Source organism: Triplophysa dalaica, chromosome 16 (assembly GCF_015846415.1).
Source record: "Triplophysa dalaica isolate WHDGS20190420 chromosome 16, ASM1584641v1, whole genome shotgun sequence".
NCBI classification, from domain to species: domain Eukaryota; kingdom Metazoa; phylum Chordata; class Actinopteri; order Cypriniformes; family Nemacheilidae; genus Triplophysa; species Triplophysa dalaica.
The window spans coordinates 4,174,881-4,193,422 of record NC_079557.1 but is presented as its reverse complement, the minus strand read 5'-3'; the positions used below and the strand labels follow the sequence as shown (position 1 = coordinate 4,193,422).

General features: G+C 40.0%; 1 protein-coding gene across 8 annotated transcripts in view; it reads left to right on the top strand.

The window, feature by feature from the left end:
• The window catches only part of LOC130438108 (transcription factor COE3), a 96,457-nt gene extending 81,516 nt beyond the window's left edge, over positions 1 to 14,941 (top strand). For 2 of the 8 annotated variants that reach the window (XM_056769902.1, XM_056769901.1), the window contains exons 12-17: positions 7,732 to 7,797; positions 7,944 to 8,118; positions 10,271 to 10,456; positions 11,853 to 11,942; positions 12,126 to 12,144; positions 12,515 to 14,941. In XM_056769902.1, coding sequence (XP_056625880.1) covers positions 7,732 to 7,797; positions 7,944 to 8,118; positions 10,271 to 10,456; positions 11,853 to 11,942; positions 12,126 to 12,144; positions 12,515 to 12,587 — 609 coding nt within the window. In that variant the 3' untranslated portion in view covers positions 12,588 to 14,941. Of the gene's footprint in view, positions 1 to 7,731; positions 7,798 to 7,943; positions 8,119 to 10,270; positions 10,457 to 11,732; positions 11,943 to 12,125; positions 12,145 to 12,514 lie in introns of all 8 variants that reach the window. The other 6 variants (XM_056769904.1, XM_056769903.1, XM_056769900.1 and 3 more) reach the window with 4 other exon arrangements.
• Positions 14,942 to 18,542: the final 3,601 nt, after the last annotated feature.

Here is an 18,542-nt window from a genome sequence, read left to right as displayed (position 1 = left end):
CAGACAGTCCCAGGTTGCCAGGAGGTTAACAGGCTGTGAGATCCACTCTTTCAGACACCTGGATAGCAGTGATCTCTTTTAGCAACCGATAGTGTTCCCAATATAAAGCCAGTGTTGTTTTTTATAGTGTTAGTTTGTAAAAATGCAATGCTATTGGAATATATTTTTTATTTATTTTAAAGACACGTTACATTTTCAAACCAATGTTTAAAACAAACATAAGTGCATTTCGACTTGGTAATCAATTTCAGAGATTGCAAAACGTACCTATGTGACAACTTGCCCCGGTCCGCTCAACACACTTTAAACTTTAAACGTATTTTTTGCTGCTTTTTATTTTTTATGCAAGATCAAGTTGGCTTTTCAGATCATTTCAACTTACTACTTTAAATGTTTTTATATTAATTCAACTCATCCATATACAGTGAGTTTTAACTTTTTTTCAACTCATTTTTTAGAACATGCATTTGCATGTTGGCACATTATACTTTTATCAGTTAAGTACTTTATTACTATAGTAAGCATGTATGTATGTATGTGTGTGTGTGTGTGTGTGTGTGTGTCAGGTTGCTTCTGTAACACTGGCGTGTGGTGGACCGCTGCTCACCAGCCTCAGTGTGTGTATGTGATTTATCATTGTTAGGGGACCTGTCGGATGGCTTGCTCTCCCGGGTCAGCTGATCTGCTCTCGCCAGGCGCTTGAGAACCATCCTTCCATAATTGAGCCCCTAGAAAGAAAGCACGGGGAAAAAAAAGAGGAAAAAATATGGAAAGGAAGATAGAAACTGGCTTGTCGGGAGACAGCCTTCAGGGCCAGAGAGTCGAGTGCCGGGCCAATCTAGAGTCAAACAGACTCACCTTGTTACCTGTGTTGAATGAACTGCAGAGCTTCTGTGCTACTTTTTGTGACCCACCCGGCCACATACACTTCACACACTCAGCCACACACAGACAGCGGGGGGCAAGAAGTCTAGAGATGAATTCATGCTGTGATACGCTGTTGTAGAGATCTGTGGAAAGGAAAAGCAGAGGAGTTCAGCATCTTGATGTTGCATCAAGCATGCTCTCTGTCTTTTGGCCGGTGGATTGAAGAGATTAACACGCAGATCATCCAAAACATCTCACAGGTCAGAGAACAACTAACATGCCTCCGTGAGTGCTCATCGTGAGGGGTGCGAGCCGGTCCGTCCCTTAAACATCCGGCTATCCAGAACCAAAATAGGTTTTGCAGTTTTTCTGTTCCTCATTAAATATGTATTTACCTATGTTTTAATGAATGCATTTTTAGTCTCTTTATTAATAGTTTATATATTGAAAGTTACTTAAATTACAAATTTGATCACTAATGACCTAGAAAAAAATCTTAAATATTTTGACCCCTGCTTAAGACACTGTACTTGCTAAAAGGTTATTTTAGTTTACTAAACTAGTTTACTTTTGAAAAAGTCTCTCTTCATTGAAATAAAATAAATTATTGACCTAAAAATAATGCGAAAAACGTAACATTTAGTCATTTTTTTTGCCACTTAACGAAAGGAAAAGTTAAAATGATGCCTCGAAAATAAATTGAAAAAGTTTAAAGCACTAATATAATAATAATGAACAAAATAATAAAACTAAAATAGAAATTAATTAATATTATATAGCAACATAAAAAATAAGCAAATAAATTATAAAAAGACTAAAGCATATACCAAAATTAACATAAAAACTAAAGATCTAAAAATAAAAGCTAATTTAAAATATAAATAAAACTAAATTCAAAACTATAATGACTCTGACTCTCTTGGGAGTTTTTTTTTTACATTTCTTTAACACAAATTTTTAAGTGCTGGTTAATTCAAATTTTACTCTTAAATGTTGGCCAGATATAAATTGAAATTGCATAACTTATTTTAATGTGTTGAAACAATGTAAAAAATTACTTGTAAAGCCAAGTTAATTGTACTTTAAAATTGAAGGCAGTAAAGATTTTTTTACAGTATATGAAATAACCAAGGCCAGTTCCTTCATTCTCCGACAGAAGATCCCTCTTGGTACAGTATCACAAGAGGGACTTCTCTCTCCTCCAGCTACGTCCTCAACCTGTGACGCAAGGGACCATCCGCTAGGTCTTATCACCTGATGACTGAAGCTCCCGGGTGAGGAAGGGAAGGTGTAAAAATGGGGGTCTTCTAAGAAAGACCACCACCCTTGAGTAATAAAGATCACAGGATGACTAATTGTATGCCTGGCAGGCGGCAGATCTTTACACCTCGACAGTCGGCTAATAAGACACGAGGCCCGGTACCTGTCTCTCTCTGGGCCAGGTGGCACACCTCTAAAGCCCAGAGCGGGGTCAGATGCACGGGCCGACCGGCTGTAATCATCAGCGGGTCTACTAGAGGGCAACTGCCACCTTATCAATCATTGATCGCATTTCATTAGGGGGTTCAACGGAGTAAGTATTGAGCCTTGAAGTAATATCGAGATTATGGAGCACCATGACTACAGGGAGCGTGGACTGATTCGTGCTGGCAGACTTAATTTGAGAGGGCTTTTTGTTTGGGCAGAGAAAGTGTGATGTGAAATAGTTTGTAGGGAATGTGAAGGGTACGAGTGTAAAGTAGCCAGCGGTGCTTCTGTAGACGGCACATAAATAATGAAGTAAAGCTGAGTCCACCGAGCGCAACTGTACAGTCTGTTCACCTTGTGGCTGTTTGAAATCATTTTATACCCAACACCCCTCCCCGAACCAGTTCCTTTTTCTCTTTCGGTACCGTCTTGTGTTACTGGAATGAAACTCTTTCCTGTTTGGATTTGAAAAAGTTTTTTGCATTTTTATAGTTGTAGGTTTTGGTTGGAGAAGCAGCTGTATTCAGCAGTAGAAGAGAAGGAGAGGAGAGCCATGGAGTGCCGATAAGCGATGTTGTTAGTGATAAATGAGACACTGTGCATTAGGATATTGATCAGGACTGAATTCAGACCAGTGTTAAAGTGCTCACAGTTCTGATTACACATAATACCTTGACAGGAAACCACACACTACAACTCGCACACACGCATAGACTGAAACAAAACGAACAATCCGCTTTTGTTATGACATCACACATATTTCATTCAGTACAAACTCACAGTTACATGCACATGTTCTAAAATGATGGACATTTCATTTTTGCTTATTTTAATTTAAGGGTGATTTATCCATATTTTACCCAACCGTGGTTTAAAAACTACATTTTCAATGTAAAGAACTTCTATATTTGTGTATATTAATCAAATATAAATATACAGCTGGTGTCCAAAGCGTTAGTTCATCCAAAAATCCAGATTCCGTCATCATTTACTCACCCTCTTGTCATCTTAAACCTGTATGACTTTCTTTCTTCCGCGTAACACAAAAGAAGATATTATTAAGAAAGCGAACAACGATGGTAACCATTCACTTCTATTGTATGCACACAAAACCAAGTCAATGGACATTGTTCGTTTACTAACATTCTTCAAACTATCTCATTATGTGTTCTGCATAAGAAATTATAACAGGTTTGAAATAACAAGAGGGTCAGCAAATGACGACAGAATTTTCATTTTTGGGTGAACTGTCTCTTTAAGACGAAAATATTTAGACACCATAGTCGAGTTAAGACACATGTTGCTTTTTCACTTTATCTAAACCCTACTGATCATACAAACACAAACACTCGAACAAAACATAGATGCAAGCCCACGCCACAAGACACTCATGTACAAAGAAAGCAACAACTCCTTGTCTTTAATGTGTTAGTCATCACATATTTTTTCACTTGTACTTGTGAATGCATATAAGGGTGTGTTTTTGTGGGCGTGCGAATAGCTATGCAATTGTGTGTGTTTGTGTAGTTTCATGTGTGTGTGTGTGTGTTCATGTTGTGCCAAAGGGCCCATGGCGGGCTGTCGTAGCCAGCAAGCATGAGAGACATTAACTAACTTCTGTTTTATAATGGAGATTAATGAACTGAGCCACGGCCAGAGGGAAGAGGGGACTGGAGAGCAAAGGAGAGAGAGGGTATGTAAGAGAGAGAGAGAGAGAGAGAGAGAGAGAAGAAGGTATGCTGCCAGTGCCAAAGCTGTGCTGGTGACAGATTACCCACTGGGTGTGGATGGCAGAGCAGTGTTCAACCAGGGACAGGTCGGGCGGCTGGGGCCGGACACAGGGAACTGCGGCGGGGAGGCGGCGTCGAACAAGAGCCCCATACCTGGACAGCATCGGGCAAGCGAGCAGGGGACAACCAAAGAGACATGTACAGATGGGCAGAGGCAGGGAGGGTTTACTGGCGTTTATATTATACCAAAAGATGATCCCGTTTGCGTTGGTTTTACTTTTCTTATGTTTCATTCAGATCCCAAAACTAGTAATGTGTTGATATGAATGAATAACTTATGCCTATATTAGTTGAATAGGTAGGAGAAGAACAGAGCACAAGGTCTCTCTCTCACTCTCTCTCACTCTCACTGCCTCTCGTGTTTGTCATTGACTTGAGCCATCTGTGAGGATCGTTATTGCTCACAGCTGATTGGCTGGGGAAAGACTGTTAGTTCTAAGGTCATATTTTGTCGTGGGAAATGCAAGTAAATGAGGAGGAGGATGAGGAGGAAGCCTAATGCCCCCCCATCTCCATATGCCCCCCGATCCTCACACGCATGTGTGTACGTTCACAACCGCACAAACACTGGCAGAGAAACACACTCCCTGATGAGCAGTTAAAGTTAAACTCCACAGAACATTACAGTAGCTGCTGGTTTCCACGGCCTGGATCTCACTCAGTTATTCCTTAAAAATGTAACCCACACAGTGTGTTTAGTCACTCGGCCAAAGGTTTTTGGTGTTTTTGCAAAGGCCTCGTGGCCTGGCATCAAGTCGAGAGCCATGTTTAGAGAACACAGAGGCAGATGATGACTGAGATACATATCATCAATCTGCAAAAGGTTCTTTCTAGAATGAAGTCGACGTTTCACATATTTGTGTGTTTCTGGTGCGTGTGTGTTTTAGGGCTAGCTGTGGTTTTTATTGTAGCAGAATAACCAAAAGTTGATGATAAAGCCGATTTTGAGGATATATTTAAATGGAAAATGACTAGATTTATTTTGATGACAACAGTGCTAAATACAACTTTTATATTTATAAAATATAAATGTATTTATAATTTATAAGGGCTGTCAAACGATTAATCCCATCCAAAATAAAAACATACACATACATGTTTATACTGTATTTAAGAAATATTTAGATGTTTTTATTTATTTTTACCAATAATTAAAATAATATATAAATGTTTAATAATTTCATATTTTTCTTAAATATGTGCATCGATGTGTATGTGTAGATAAACCCATCACAAATGTATTTAAACTAAAACTTTTTGATGCAACTAATCGTTTGACAGCCCTATAATTTATGTAAATCTTAAATTGTGTCTTAAAAAAGTTGTAGAAATGAGAATTTTTTGTTGTTTTATAATGTTTAATGAAGTTTAGGAGTTAAATTGTGCTATAATGTGAATATAAAAATAATAGTTTAATTGGGAATTGAGCTGGCGTGGTCTCGGTGTGTGCATGAGAAGGTGTGTACAGATGTAGGCTGTTATTTTCACAGTACAGTAATGATAGGTTTGGAAGAGACCCATCTGCCTCTTACCTGTTGACTCTAGAGGGGAAAAACAACCCCCTCTCTCTCTCTCTCTCTCTCTCTCTCTCTCTCTCTCTCACTCTCTCTCTCTCACTCTCTCACTCTCGCACACACTTTTGCACATTTCCTTCTTCTTTCATTCTCTCTCCGCTCATCTCTTAGTGTCTGTCCTCTCGTTGTGAGTTTTACTGTTTATCTGGTGTCCTGCTTTCTGTATCCTGGATTTATGTCTGCCATTTCTTCATATCTTATCTTCTTCACATTAACAGCATCTGTAGTTCTTTGGGTCATTGTCTGTGTTTACTCTGTGTTTTGTTCTGCCTCTCATATGAAGTGTGTGTGGTAAGCCCACACCTTGTCTCAGTGTAATACCCCAGGGAAATCCAGTAGAGGTTGCCATAATACCAGCTCTGACTTCTTCTGTACCAACACCCCCACCATACACACATGACTCAGAGAGAGAGAGAGAGAGAGAGAGAGAGAGAGAAAGAGAGAAAGAGAGAAAGAGAGCAAGAGAGCAACCTTGTCTGGATTCTAGCTATCTTGTTTACAAATAGCAACATAAAACCTCATTCCACGTTTTATTCAGTGACTTACGGTTAGATTTTGTGTATTCTGAGATGCATAGGCCGGATTCACGAAACTGTTCTTAAAGTCCAAATTAAATAAAAATTATCATTCTTAATTTTTCGTGAAATATTGCAGCGTTTTTAGTAAATATCTTATCAATGTGGGTGATTTTCTTTTTAAAATTCATGTACCCTCATAATCTTCAGTTCAAATTTGAAAATGCACTTCCGCCCTGAAATGACTATCCATCTTAAATGACGTAAGCAATGCCATTGAGAGAGAGAGAGTTCTGCCAACGGGAGTCCAAAACCCTGGAACGTCAATGGAGAAGACGCGACTCTCTCTCTCAATGGGTCTGGGCCGGAGCATCTGTTTACTCCTCCCTTCAACTCTCAGTTGAGGCTGTTTTTATGCATCCAATCAAATCGCAGTAAAAACAAGCCACACCCACATTTTTTCTATTTCTAAATTCTGTTTCACTTTGAAGTGCGTCAGAATTCGGAAGTAAAACGATCGCGACTCCGGTTCACGTGGACTTTAAGACAAAATATAAGCTTGTGCTTGAGATAATTTATAGGAAGCTCGTAAGAATTTTTCTTTTTAAGAAGTTCTCAAATATTTTCTTAAGAACATTTTCACTATTCCTAAAATTAAAGTTTAAGAAACAATATGGCAGTTAAGAAGAATTTTCTTGATAATGTTTTGTGAATTCGCCTCCAGATTCTTACTCTTGGCATTGCTTGTGCATCTAAAAAAAATGTAACAGTATGATTTGGTTGAACATTATGCACACAGCTTTTACACGCAAATAGAATATTTGCACCTTTAAAATAGTTTTTTATACAGTTCAGTTTAAAACTAGTGAAAAACATTTCCGAACGAAATGGGGTCAATTTCAACATTATTGTCGATAAGGGAGGTGAACATCAGGGCGATGTCAGTGATTTAAAACTTTCACCCGTGATGTAAACAGGTAAAGAGCAGAGAAAAAAATGAGAAACATAAGAAATAAATTCAGGACAGATGGAGCAGATGGAAAACTCTGAAAGCTGTTTAATGCGCTCGTGTCCTGTTTGGTGCTCTTGGTGAGACCAGAACGAGAGTGTGTGGGCCAGAGGAGATGTGTGACTTACACAGGAACACCATGAAATAACACGCAAACCTGCAGTCGCACGCGCCGTGTGAAGAACGACAGAGCACGTGTGTGCGTGTGTGTGTGGACTTTGAACAGATCTCAGCACAGGATCAGTGCTTGTGTGATTTGGCACAGGTTGTGTGTGTGTTCAGTGTGTATACAGTGCATGTGTGTGTGTGACAGGTTGGTGTAAATTAGAATCAAACAGCTTCTTTTTCTGCCTGCTTCATCACAATTTCGCTCTCTGTGTCTAAGCACATGACTTCTTATAGCACTTTAAACAGATTTTATAAATAAATGTAATATTTATGATGCTCTACTTTGTTTGTGAGGATATTATTTGTGAGTTTTTCACTAAACTCAATGTGTGTGTTGTTAGGAGGTACTGCTGAAGCGGGCCGCAGATCTGGTGGAGGCGCTGTATGGGATGCCCCATAACAATCAGGTATAAACAAATCACACAAAAAGCTGATTTGTATATAAACGTCATAAATCAGCAGGCTATACTTTTAATCAGTTCAACGTCTAATAAACAATATCACATCTCTGTCTTCATTACATCTCTCTTTTTTTACGTTGTCTCCTCAACAGGAGATCATTCTGAAGCGTGCCGCAGACCTGACGGAGGCGCTGTACAGCGTGCCACGGAGCCATAACCAGCTGCCCTCGCTGACGGGCTCCGGCGCTCACTCGGGCATGATGGGAGTCAACTCCTTCAGCAGCCAGCTCGCGGTCAACATCTCTGAGGCATCCCAGGGAGACCAAGGTATTGTAGAAGGGTCTCAATGAAACTGGCACGTCACACAAACATGATTGAGACATTTCAAAAGAACATAAACTAAAAGCTGCTCACCACACATCATACAGTCTGAGTCAGCTGTGTCTTGGTGGGCACAACACCCACCCTCAGCCCCGACTGGGTTTTGGCGAGCCTGTCACCCACAGCACTCAAAACTGCCATTCACATCCACTTGCTCACAGGAACGACACGAGCGTGTCTGTGTGTGTACACGCTCGCTGTTATCCCGTAGAGATGTGAGTGCAGACTGTGAACGAGCCAAGATGACACGGTACACAAATGAAACGCCTATCGCGAATGCAAACGCATTCTTTGGTGGATGAACTCATCATGCATGGTGCTTTGAAACTTGACGGCGAATATATTGAGAGTTTTAGTGTAACAGACTTAAAGACTCTCCTGAAAATATTTTTTTTGTAATAATTTATGATGTACAAAACTTGCATATGACTTTTTTTCTGTGGATCACAAAAGAAGATATTTTGAGAAATGTCTCAGTGATTTGTGTTTGTACAATGGAAGTCAATGGTGGCCAGCGTTGTTTGGTTACCAACATTCTTCAAAATATCTTCTTTTGTGTTCTGCATGTTTGACATTAGGATCAGTGGATGAATAATAGTGAACATTAAAATATTCGTGTCACTGCTGAGATAAGATTTGATAGCAAAAGTGATAAATAAAGAAATATCTAATAAAATATATAGCATAATAAAAACCAATAATACAATTTGTTGACATACAGTAAGTGTATAGTGCTATAAAACTGACATTGACAGCACAGATTTGAACACGGAACGTTTAAGTTCATTATGAAATCTCTGACCTTTGGTTGATCGCGCATCACATGTGCGTTTGAGCGTTTCCACACACAAGTGTGTTTTCAATATCCGCCGCGTCGAGCCATGTTTCTCCTCACCCACCAGCCCTGTCACACACAGACAGGAAGCGGGAACGAATGTAAGACGAACAGATCACTCCGCTCATTTCACAGCGAGATCCAGGAAGGCAGAGAAACTCTCATTCCCCCGACGCTCCTCTGTTTTCCCTCGTCCTAACACTCATCTCTTCTCCTCTCATCTGTTTTCCTCATTCGCGCAGGAAAAGAACACCTACAGTTATCCATGAGGTCATGGGAAAGGGCCGTTAGCCATTATACAAATATTACATTTCATACTTCACGCTCTTGTGCAGTGAAACTTCAGCGGGTTTTAATTCGATTACTGGGCTCTTCTCATTCATCCATCAAAGTAATTATTGTTTCTAGTTATAATTACAAGTTGCAAACTCGTTTATAGAAAACGCCGCCTCTTTCCTGCAGCTTATCAAAACACAGAGGAACGCGTTTTATTTCGGAAAGTTCTTACACAAACAGCGCTCTGCCAACAAATGATATTTGCAGACAGTAATTTGATTGGTCGAGTGGCCTTGTTGCCGCCCATTTTGAATAGAAGAGATTTCTGTAGAAACTCACAAGACTGTATCCCGTTTTTGAGATGTTCTAACATCAAATGTGTATTTAAAGTATTTTCATGCGTGTTTGTATTTTTGTTAAACCACTTACAAGCTTATATTTCTGCGTTTAGCAAAAACATTTGCGTGTCAGCTAACATCACGCCACAAACACAGTCGATTGAGCTTAACTCGTATTGAAACAAAAACATTCCTTTAATATTTTCTCCTTTCCTCTCGCAAACTGCCCTTTGACCTGCTCTGAGAATTTCGGCTTTAAGCCCAGAAAGTGAACCTAGATGAATGCCAAATGGTACATTGAAGACTTCCTGTCGAGCAACTTTGAGTGGCAGAACACTGGCTAGGGATCATACGCGAGAAATTAAAGAAAAAGGAAAGTGTGATGGCAGCTTTGCCGCATCTTCTCATTCGAACACAGCACATGCTGCTGCTAATGGAAACATGAGTTTCGCCCAACTGCTGCACTAAGTGCTTCAATAACAACACCCGGATGTCTTTAAGATTTTCTCACACTTACTAAAGTATCCCACCCACGGCAAAGACAAACCCAGCGTGTAACACACACACGCGTCCAACTGCAACATCACATATACTTCTCTCCAAATATTCGAAGCGAAAGTTATAACCGGTCTCTTTTGATGCTTTCCAGGTTACTCTCGTAACTCAAACAGCGTGTCTCCTCGCGGCTACGTGCCGAGCTCCACACCCCAGCAGTCTAACTACAACACCATCACCTCCACCATGAACGGATACGGAGCTGCCGGAATGACCAACCTGGGCGTCCCCGGATCCCCCAGCTTCCTCAACGGCTCCGCCGCCAACTCTCCATACGCAAGTGAGTCTCCAATCTTCACCGTGCACTAATAGAGCCCGCAGTCTGCCTGCTGAAGAGACCAGCGTGCGTTGAGTTTTCAATGGCCGTGTTGTTAAAGTTCAACTTTTTTATTTAAGGAGCATGCTGGTCATTTCAGCAGGGCAGTTAACCCCTTCCGAGCATGTTTTGGATTTTGTTTAGTTGGATTTATCTATACTGATAAATTCAACTATTGTCTGTGATTTTAAAGATCACGGAAGAGGACTCGGGCATTGCTGCAGTCAGGCCCGGCTCTAGTTTTTTCAATGCATGGCGGGACAGATAGGGGTGGGTGGTCATTTTTGGATGAGCCTGGTCCCCCGTGGAGCCGGGCCCGAACTCTTACATTGCCTCTCAATGCAAATCTGTGCACGGAAACACTGAGGTTATTTGTGTGTCTTGGGTGTCCCGTGAGGCAAACGGTTGTCTTGTCTGCTGTTCCATGCACTGTAAACGTCTCCATCCGAACTAACTCCACAAACGCCCCATGTCTTCCATCCCTCTTCATGACTAACAAATTAACAACTCTTCCATACCTCTCACTCACTCCGTCACCCACACGCTTTCGGGGTAGTGGGCTCTCCGTCTTCACCTTCACGTAGCGCCGGCGTATTTGTGAAAAAGTGACAATTACAAATGAGTTTTATATAGTAGACTGTTCGTATATTCAATGTGTGATTGGCACTTGTTTGGCAGGCTGTGCGTTGTGCAAAGCTGTTTGGGGGCAGGTTTGCTTTCCATTCCTTACGAAAAATGGGAAACAAGCTGGCAAGCGTCTTCAATTGGAATTTCATTGAAGAAATCTGTGGGTTTTACTCGAGCTGGTGTGAAAGCTCCTTATGTAATTCAGAGCCATGCTGCTATAAGATGTTGGCTAGCGGTGTCTCATCCCGTCTACCTCTCATAGCGCGCAGATGACCGCACATTAGCCGCTTGTCTTCTGGCATGTGAGTGTGTCAAAGAAAATGGTTTTATGTCGGTGCTTCTGCGAGAAAACAAGTGCCAAATGAGGAGCGCAATGACCTAAATAGGATATCCTCTCCAAGAGTTCTAAGTTATGGATCAACTTTGCCATTCAGGTAGCACACTTTTTCATTCCCATAATGCATTACTGCCACCGCCCCTCCCCTTTAATTAACCCTCTAACAATCGGCATGACCCACCTCATTAACCACCTGCTCACTCACCAGCATCTGTGTGTGTGTGTGTCTGTGTGTGTGTGCGCATGTGTGTCTCTGCATGTGTGTGTGTGTTTCAGTCACCCCCTCGAGCCCCCTACTGGAACATCATGTCTACTCTTCGTCTTCATCCATCCCTCCCTCCATTTCTCTGTCTGCGGGCCCTTTTTCATTCTCTCCTGTCCATATGATCTCTGCAGTCAAACAGAAGAGCGCCTTCGCGCCTGTCGTCCGGCCACAGACCTCCCCGCCCCCCACCTGCACCAGCACCAATGGGAGCAGTCTACAGGGTGAGCACCCCACCCCCTCTCCTCAGGAAAAAAACACCCTAATGTCACGACAAAAAAGTCACAAAATGTTGAGGTCAAAGTTGATCCATAACTTTCAATATGGTTGTTTTTAAAACCGAAACTTGTGGACTGCATGAGTAAGTCAATACATTTGTATTTAATATTTTTTTTTTTACCGTAAAGCTTTCATAGGATTATTAGGGTAAAGTATAGGATTTTAAAATCAAAATGACCAAATATTAGATTTGCATGTCGTCCAACTGCATGTTTTGGAAATGAAAATCTGTTCACGTCATTCACATGAACTCATAGGTCCAATGTGTGTCACACAGCATGCTAATATTTTCACCAAAGCTAGATTAAAAAATCAATCAAACCCTCAGTTTAGTCTCACCAGTAGCATGCGTTTTAATACTCTACTGTCAAATAAGGAAAACATTTCCTTCTTCATAATAGACGCAAACGCTTGTCTTTTGCTTAGATAATGCCTTCACAAGATCAATGAGCTCGCTGCATCTAATCTGAACTCTTTGTTGATGTCGACTGACCTCTCGGTTCTGCTTCTCTTTCAGCTATGGCCGGCCTGATTGTCCCTCCCATGTGAAGAGGAACGACAGATTTCTCTGGGCGTCCTCGAGCCCATGACAAACTCACTGGCTCACCAAACCTGTCTGACACTCTTATCAAACATCACAGATCCTCTGAAGAGACTTACACCTGGACCGCTAAAAGCAAACAAAAAGAGGAAAAATGTGCACCTGGCCTGAAAATGTCCCATGACCTGGCTGTAATGTCAATATATTGTGTTATTTTTGCCCTCTACAAGTTCATCCTTGGAGATTCAGAGAACGCTGAAGCTGGGGTGACGTTTCGAGCAGGAATCTAAGAAAATTTCAGAGGAGGAGGAAATCCAGTCAGAGATGATTCGTTCCTGAAATGTAATGTCTTCAAGTTTTTTTCCTTCCTTTTTGTTTCTCGACCATCAGATGTGGGAACAAATACAAAATGATCCCAGACAGAAAAGCCCCGACCAACATGATAGCACTGATCAGGATTTGGGATGTCAGTCCTTTTTAAACATACTGTTTCCGTAGTTTCAATGTAGTTCCAGGTGTGTGGATAGGTAGATTTAAGCCAGGAATGCTTTCTGCAGTTTTATCACATTTAGGTACCAGACTTATTGTTGATCTTCTTATTGTGCTCTTTTGTATGTATTTATAAAGTTCGTTTCAGGATTTCTTCGGTGAGTTAGGCCTGAATAATAGTATCAAATATCTATGTCAACACATTTGATGTCTTAATACCTTTTAGATATTGTAAAAAGAGTGAAAAATAAAAGGATTACACTTTTTTTGTAAAAACAAAAAAACGACGACAAAAAAAAAGAAGTCTGGACCAGGACGCCTGTTTTTAAAGCAGAGTGCGAAGCTCCACAACTTTTGTATAAAATGACATTTTTTTCTCCAACCGTATATTTAATGTTTTCTTTTTGCGAAAAGCATTTGTGTTCTTGTTCCTCCTCTCGTCTCGTGTGTTTTTGTGAAACGTGTATGATCATAGTTATTTCCTAATGCACTATTTTTGTTGGGGCACTTACAAGAGCTATGTATCTTAGCGAGCGTAAGAAAGTAATGAAAAGAACAAAAAAATCGAAAAATACTTATACAAATATGCACCGGTATGTTTTCAGACGATTACTTTTCGCTTTGGTCATGATAACTGAAATGGCTGAAAATTGTTTATCATGTGATTTTGTTGATGTTTCTACAATGTCTCCATAATATTTCTCTGTCCTTGTGAGGTTTATTTTACATGACATATTCGTTGGTTCACCGTGTAGCGTTGACTGGTGAAAAGTCAAAGTTCCTATGCCGTCATATCTAATGTGCTGATAAAAATACCACATGATAAATGTGTCACATGAGATTTCCAAACCTGTTGGGATTATTTAAGTGGAGTAATACTGCACATGCGATTCATTTTGACGTGAGACCATTCATTGACGTCGGTGGTGGTATTGTTGTTGTCGTTGCACACATGCACAATTTATGCAATCTGTATTTAAAATAATGCAAGCAACTTGCTTAATCCACACTCGTGTGGAACAGCTGTGAAATTTTATGAAGGGAGATATAAAGATGCCTTAAAATAAAATGTGCTCCAACACTAAATCAAAAACAAAATCTTAAAGATGCATGTGATATGATGCATTTAAATACTTTAGGGATGACGTGGGAAGGATATTCTGTCATTGGTTTACTGTCGTCTGACACTACAGCGCTATATACATAGTTTTGTAGTCATGTTTAGTTTTCTGTTTGTGACGCGACTAAATTTCACCTACTGTGACCACTTGAAAAGTTGTAATTTTAATATTCCCGCTATGCTTTTACTTTCATAAGGGTGTGTGTGCATCTGTGAAATTATGGAAAACCTCTTTTATTTCACAGGTGACCCAATTTCTTTACATTCGTCTTGTCGGGGTTTCGACAGAAATGGGGTAAAGGAAATACAATTTGACAGTGCCCGATTGTACTTAAACAGCTGAATTCAATCTCAAAGTTCACATGAAAACACACTTGTCAGAGATCCAGTTTGGCACGAAACCCCACACACACCAAGTTTTATCCATTCCCCCATGCATTGAGTTTTCTAATAGCTTGTGAAAGGTTTTTGTCATAGATGTAGAAAGCTGCCTTCTTCTTTAATTTTTTCATCAAAAACAGTTTTCTTTGGAAATGTCGAACTCAAAGTGAAACGGGGAAAGGTACTGCATCTTTGTGAAATATGAAATATTATATCAAAATATATCAAAGCACAATGTTTAATTAATGTCTTTAGGATTCAGATAGGGAGATGTATTCTACTTTCCGTTCTTCTCTGACCATGCTGTAAATAAATGCATGTTTTGCCTTCTTTTTCTTTTTCCTATTTGGTTTTCCTGTGATTCCGTGCTTTTTGTACAGAAACAGAAAAATAAAGATTACATTTGGCTTGAAGACGTCTCTCAGCGCTTTGTATCTCACACTATTTTCACTCTCGCAATGCTTTAAAAACATCAACAGTCCATCGAGTTCTAAAAGTCACTTTTTATGCCGTGCCTCTCAGCATGGGGCGGACCATCTCGGGCCAGAAATTTCGAGATCCGCTCCAAACTTCACAGCGTGGCTCATCCTTCCAAGGCTTCGACCTTTTGCTCTACTCCGCCTGCCAGCACTGCTCAGTTGATGGGATATATTTTTGAAACCTTATCCAAAGACCACATTCAATTTTTTTGAGTTTTGGCCCTCAAACTCAAACGCCAGAACCTGCTTAAGACACACTGACCCGTGCAGATCAGTATCAATCATTCCTGAAATGGTTCCAGCGCAGTCATTTTCCTGAGCTCTCTGCCTGGATGTTAAGACAGGATGAGGGGGATGTCCAGCACGTGATTTGTGCACATGACAAAAGAAACGTTTTTTTTACGGAAAGGGAAATATCTGACCTCTCGATTTTGACAGTCTCACAACATTGAGTTTGTTGACATCAGACTGATTATCTCAGAGCAGAATGTTGATTGGTGAATAATAGGAGAAGTTTTCCCCAGAAGGACATTTTGTTGCTTAGAGGCATAGCTCAAATCGCTCAGAGACTTAAACTCAATTGTATTAGTATCAACTTTTGTCTCCTAAAATGGTTTAGAAGGATTGTAAAAGAATCAAAGGATACAATTGTTGGAATACATATATGTAGCTTTTGAAATAGTAGAGGTAAAATAATCTAAATTTGGGTAAATTTGTTGAGAATTCTCGTATTGAGATCTTCAAATATATTGACTTTTGATTGCAGACTTGACAAATCTGAGCTCATTTTGTGACATTGTTGAGATTTCTTCTGAAACTCCAATGGAGACATTTGTGAGATTTCTAGGGTCTTCATCTCAGGAGAAATATCATGAACAACTCATTTGCTCTTAAATATCTTTTTGATGTCTAATAAATACGATTGCGATGTTAAAGAGACACAATTTTTTAAATCATATATTTGTCTTTTTGTCCAGGAAAATATTTGAAACATCTTCAAAACAGGATTCATGAAAAATTGTATTTTGTATTTTAAAACAACCCATACACAAAAATTGCATCCTGAATCTTTCTTATTCTAAGGATGTTTAACTAATTTAAAACGAAAACAAATGTTTAAAACAAATGTTTAAGTAAGTTAAAACGAAACAAATGTTTTGCAGTAAATATGCATTGTGTTATTATTTGTATCCCATGAATTAATTTGTAAAGCATCCTTGGATTCTTCAAAGGTGCTATAAAAATAAAACATGTTATTATATTATTGTTATGTATGCATACGCTTTACAGGGATTTGCAAAGCAGCATTTAAATGCATCAATACAGAAGAACGTTTTACATGTTTGTGTCTACAAACACTTTGATGTGGGCAAAAGACAATGTGTGTTTATGCAGGTCTACAATAAAGCCGAAGGGGTCATTTGAAGTCTTGTATCTTTATCTTCTGGACCTTTGATGCCACCGGGCAGCACAGCTCATATCAAAGCCTGAGCTCATGAGCAGGATGTCTGGTAACCTCTACAAACCGTGTGGGAGTAGCAGAACTTCATCTATCTCTTCGCCCAAGCTGCTGAGAGCAGACGCGTCACTTCCAGACTCCCCAGCCATGTCGAAGCAGCAGCATCCGTGACCTTCCAATTGTTGAAAATCCAGTATAGTGGGTGGGAGAGTGTCTTTCTTCACAGATGCAGGGCTGCTATCAATCCCTTAACTTTCCCATGGAGGATTCTAAACAAGCTCTCAATATCTCTGCCACACTTCCTCATACATCAAGAGGTTTGGTGCAGCTCAATGACCTCACTGATAGCGTTTTGTGTATGAAGACACCCTATAGAGAACCTGGTTTCAGAATATCAGGTCTAAAGATCAAATAGAATTTCAAGCTTAAGAAGCTGCAAAACTTTTTGATGACCACTGTACAGTACATCAACATTAAAATAATTTCCCTGTTTTGACCACTCCTAAAGATTTCATTTGTTACAGTTTGTAAGAAACAGCGTATTGTGAGATATCATATAAGAACAAAACATACGTTTATTCAAAGTTTACTCTGTTACACTTGAAGTATACTGAAAGTCGACTTTTGTACATTTTAAAGTGGGCCAATTTAGTCCTAGTCTTTGCAATAGAGAATACTTTGAACGAAATTGAACTTTGCTTAAACTTAATAAAATAAAGATATTTTCTGTAAGGGTAAATATAAAATCATCCAAGTAGACTATATTTGAAAAATGCCTACAAGTAAAAGCAGCTTTTTCAGCAGTTTCATTGTTTGTTATGATGGATATGTCAGAATAATATGGACCTTGGCAAATCTTTGAAGTGTAGAGCTTGTGGTCAGCAAGTAAGTGATGGTGGCCAGTCTGTGATTTTGGTTGATTTAGCAGGAACCACAAATAGGACAGTTCATGTATCTGAACTAGAACTGAAGTAAAACCATAAAAAATGTCATTTCAATAGGAATCTGCACATTTTCATTCATTTAGAAAGCACAGCTTAGCATTAAAAACACAGTTTTTTCCCATGTGTGCACCAAACAATTGAATGATTATTTCCCTTCCAGGTCTGTGGGTGGATGGGTGAGTCAAGAAACAATGTCATGACATCAATGCTCAAGTAAAGCCCACCTGTTTCCTGTGTGCTGATGATGTCATAAGTTCTGCAAGGGGCTGAGCGGCAATAAAATGGGCTCTATGGACTGACAGGGAACTTCAAATCACCTTAAACAGGAAGTGCCTGAGGCCTGCGATGACATCGGAGCCCTTCACCAACTCAGCGCGGTACATAAATCACTTGTGCAAAAGTTCACCTCGAGTCGGGGAAGATTTCTCTGGGAAGCCCGATCGTGGAAGGAGCTTTGGAAAGATCACGCTGGTCCATCAAAACCATGTGTTGAGCTACAGTTGGCTCTGATGAAGTACATATTTCAGGAAGAGCTAAAGATACCTCCAGCTGCAGGTTGCGGTTCCCTCCCGCATCTGACGATTGTGTTACAGTGTGGTACATACGAATGACCCCTGCAGGTGTGTGTTATTTAGAAGCGATCCATCATCTTGTCAATCTTGATTCTGGTTATGTGATATGTTCAAATGTCTTTTTGGATTAATAGTTAGGAAAACTCTATAAGGAGCCATCTCAGGCCAGTAAGAGAGATGTGACATTGTACGGTCATGTGAGGATGTAGCGTAAGCGTAATTGACACAGTTTGACACAGTTGATTTGTATTCGGTTATGAAGTGAGATGTCCATTGCCGAACACTTGTTAGGGCTGATGAGACACTTGTGGTCGCTGCACCTGTCAATGATTATGACAAGTGTTACCGGATCGCTCGCGGTGAACGCCGCTTTAAAATGCACGTCTTTCACAGTCTAGATTGAGGAAAATATCACCTGTCAGAAAACTTTTCAAACTGAATCAGTCTTTTACCACAGTACACAGATTCTTGAAAGATGGTGAGAAGGAGAGAAATCCAAGATCAATGTTTGCCAAGCAGCAGAAGTTGGTTTTGAAGAGTAAAGAAAACAGCCAAGCGCC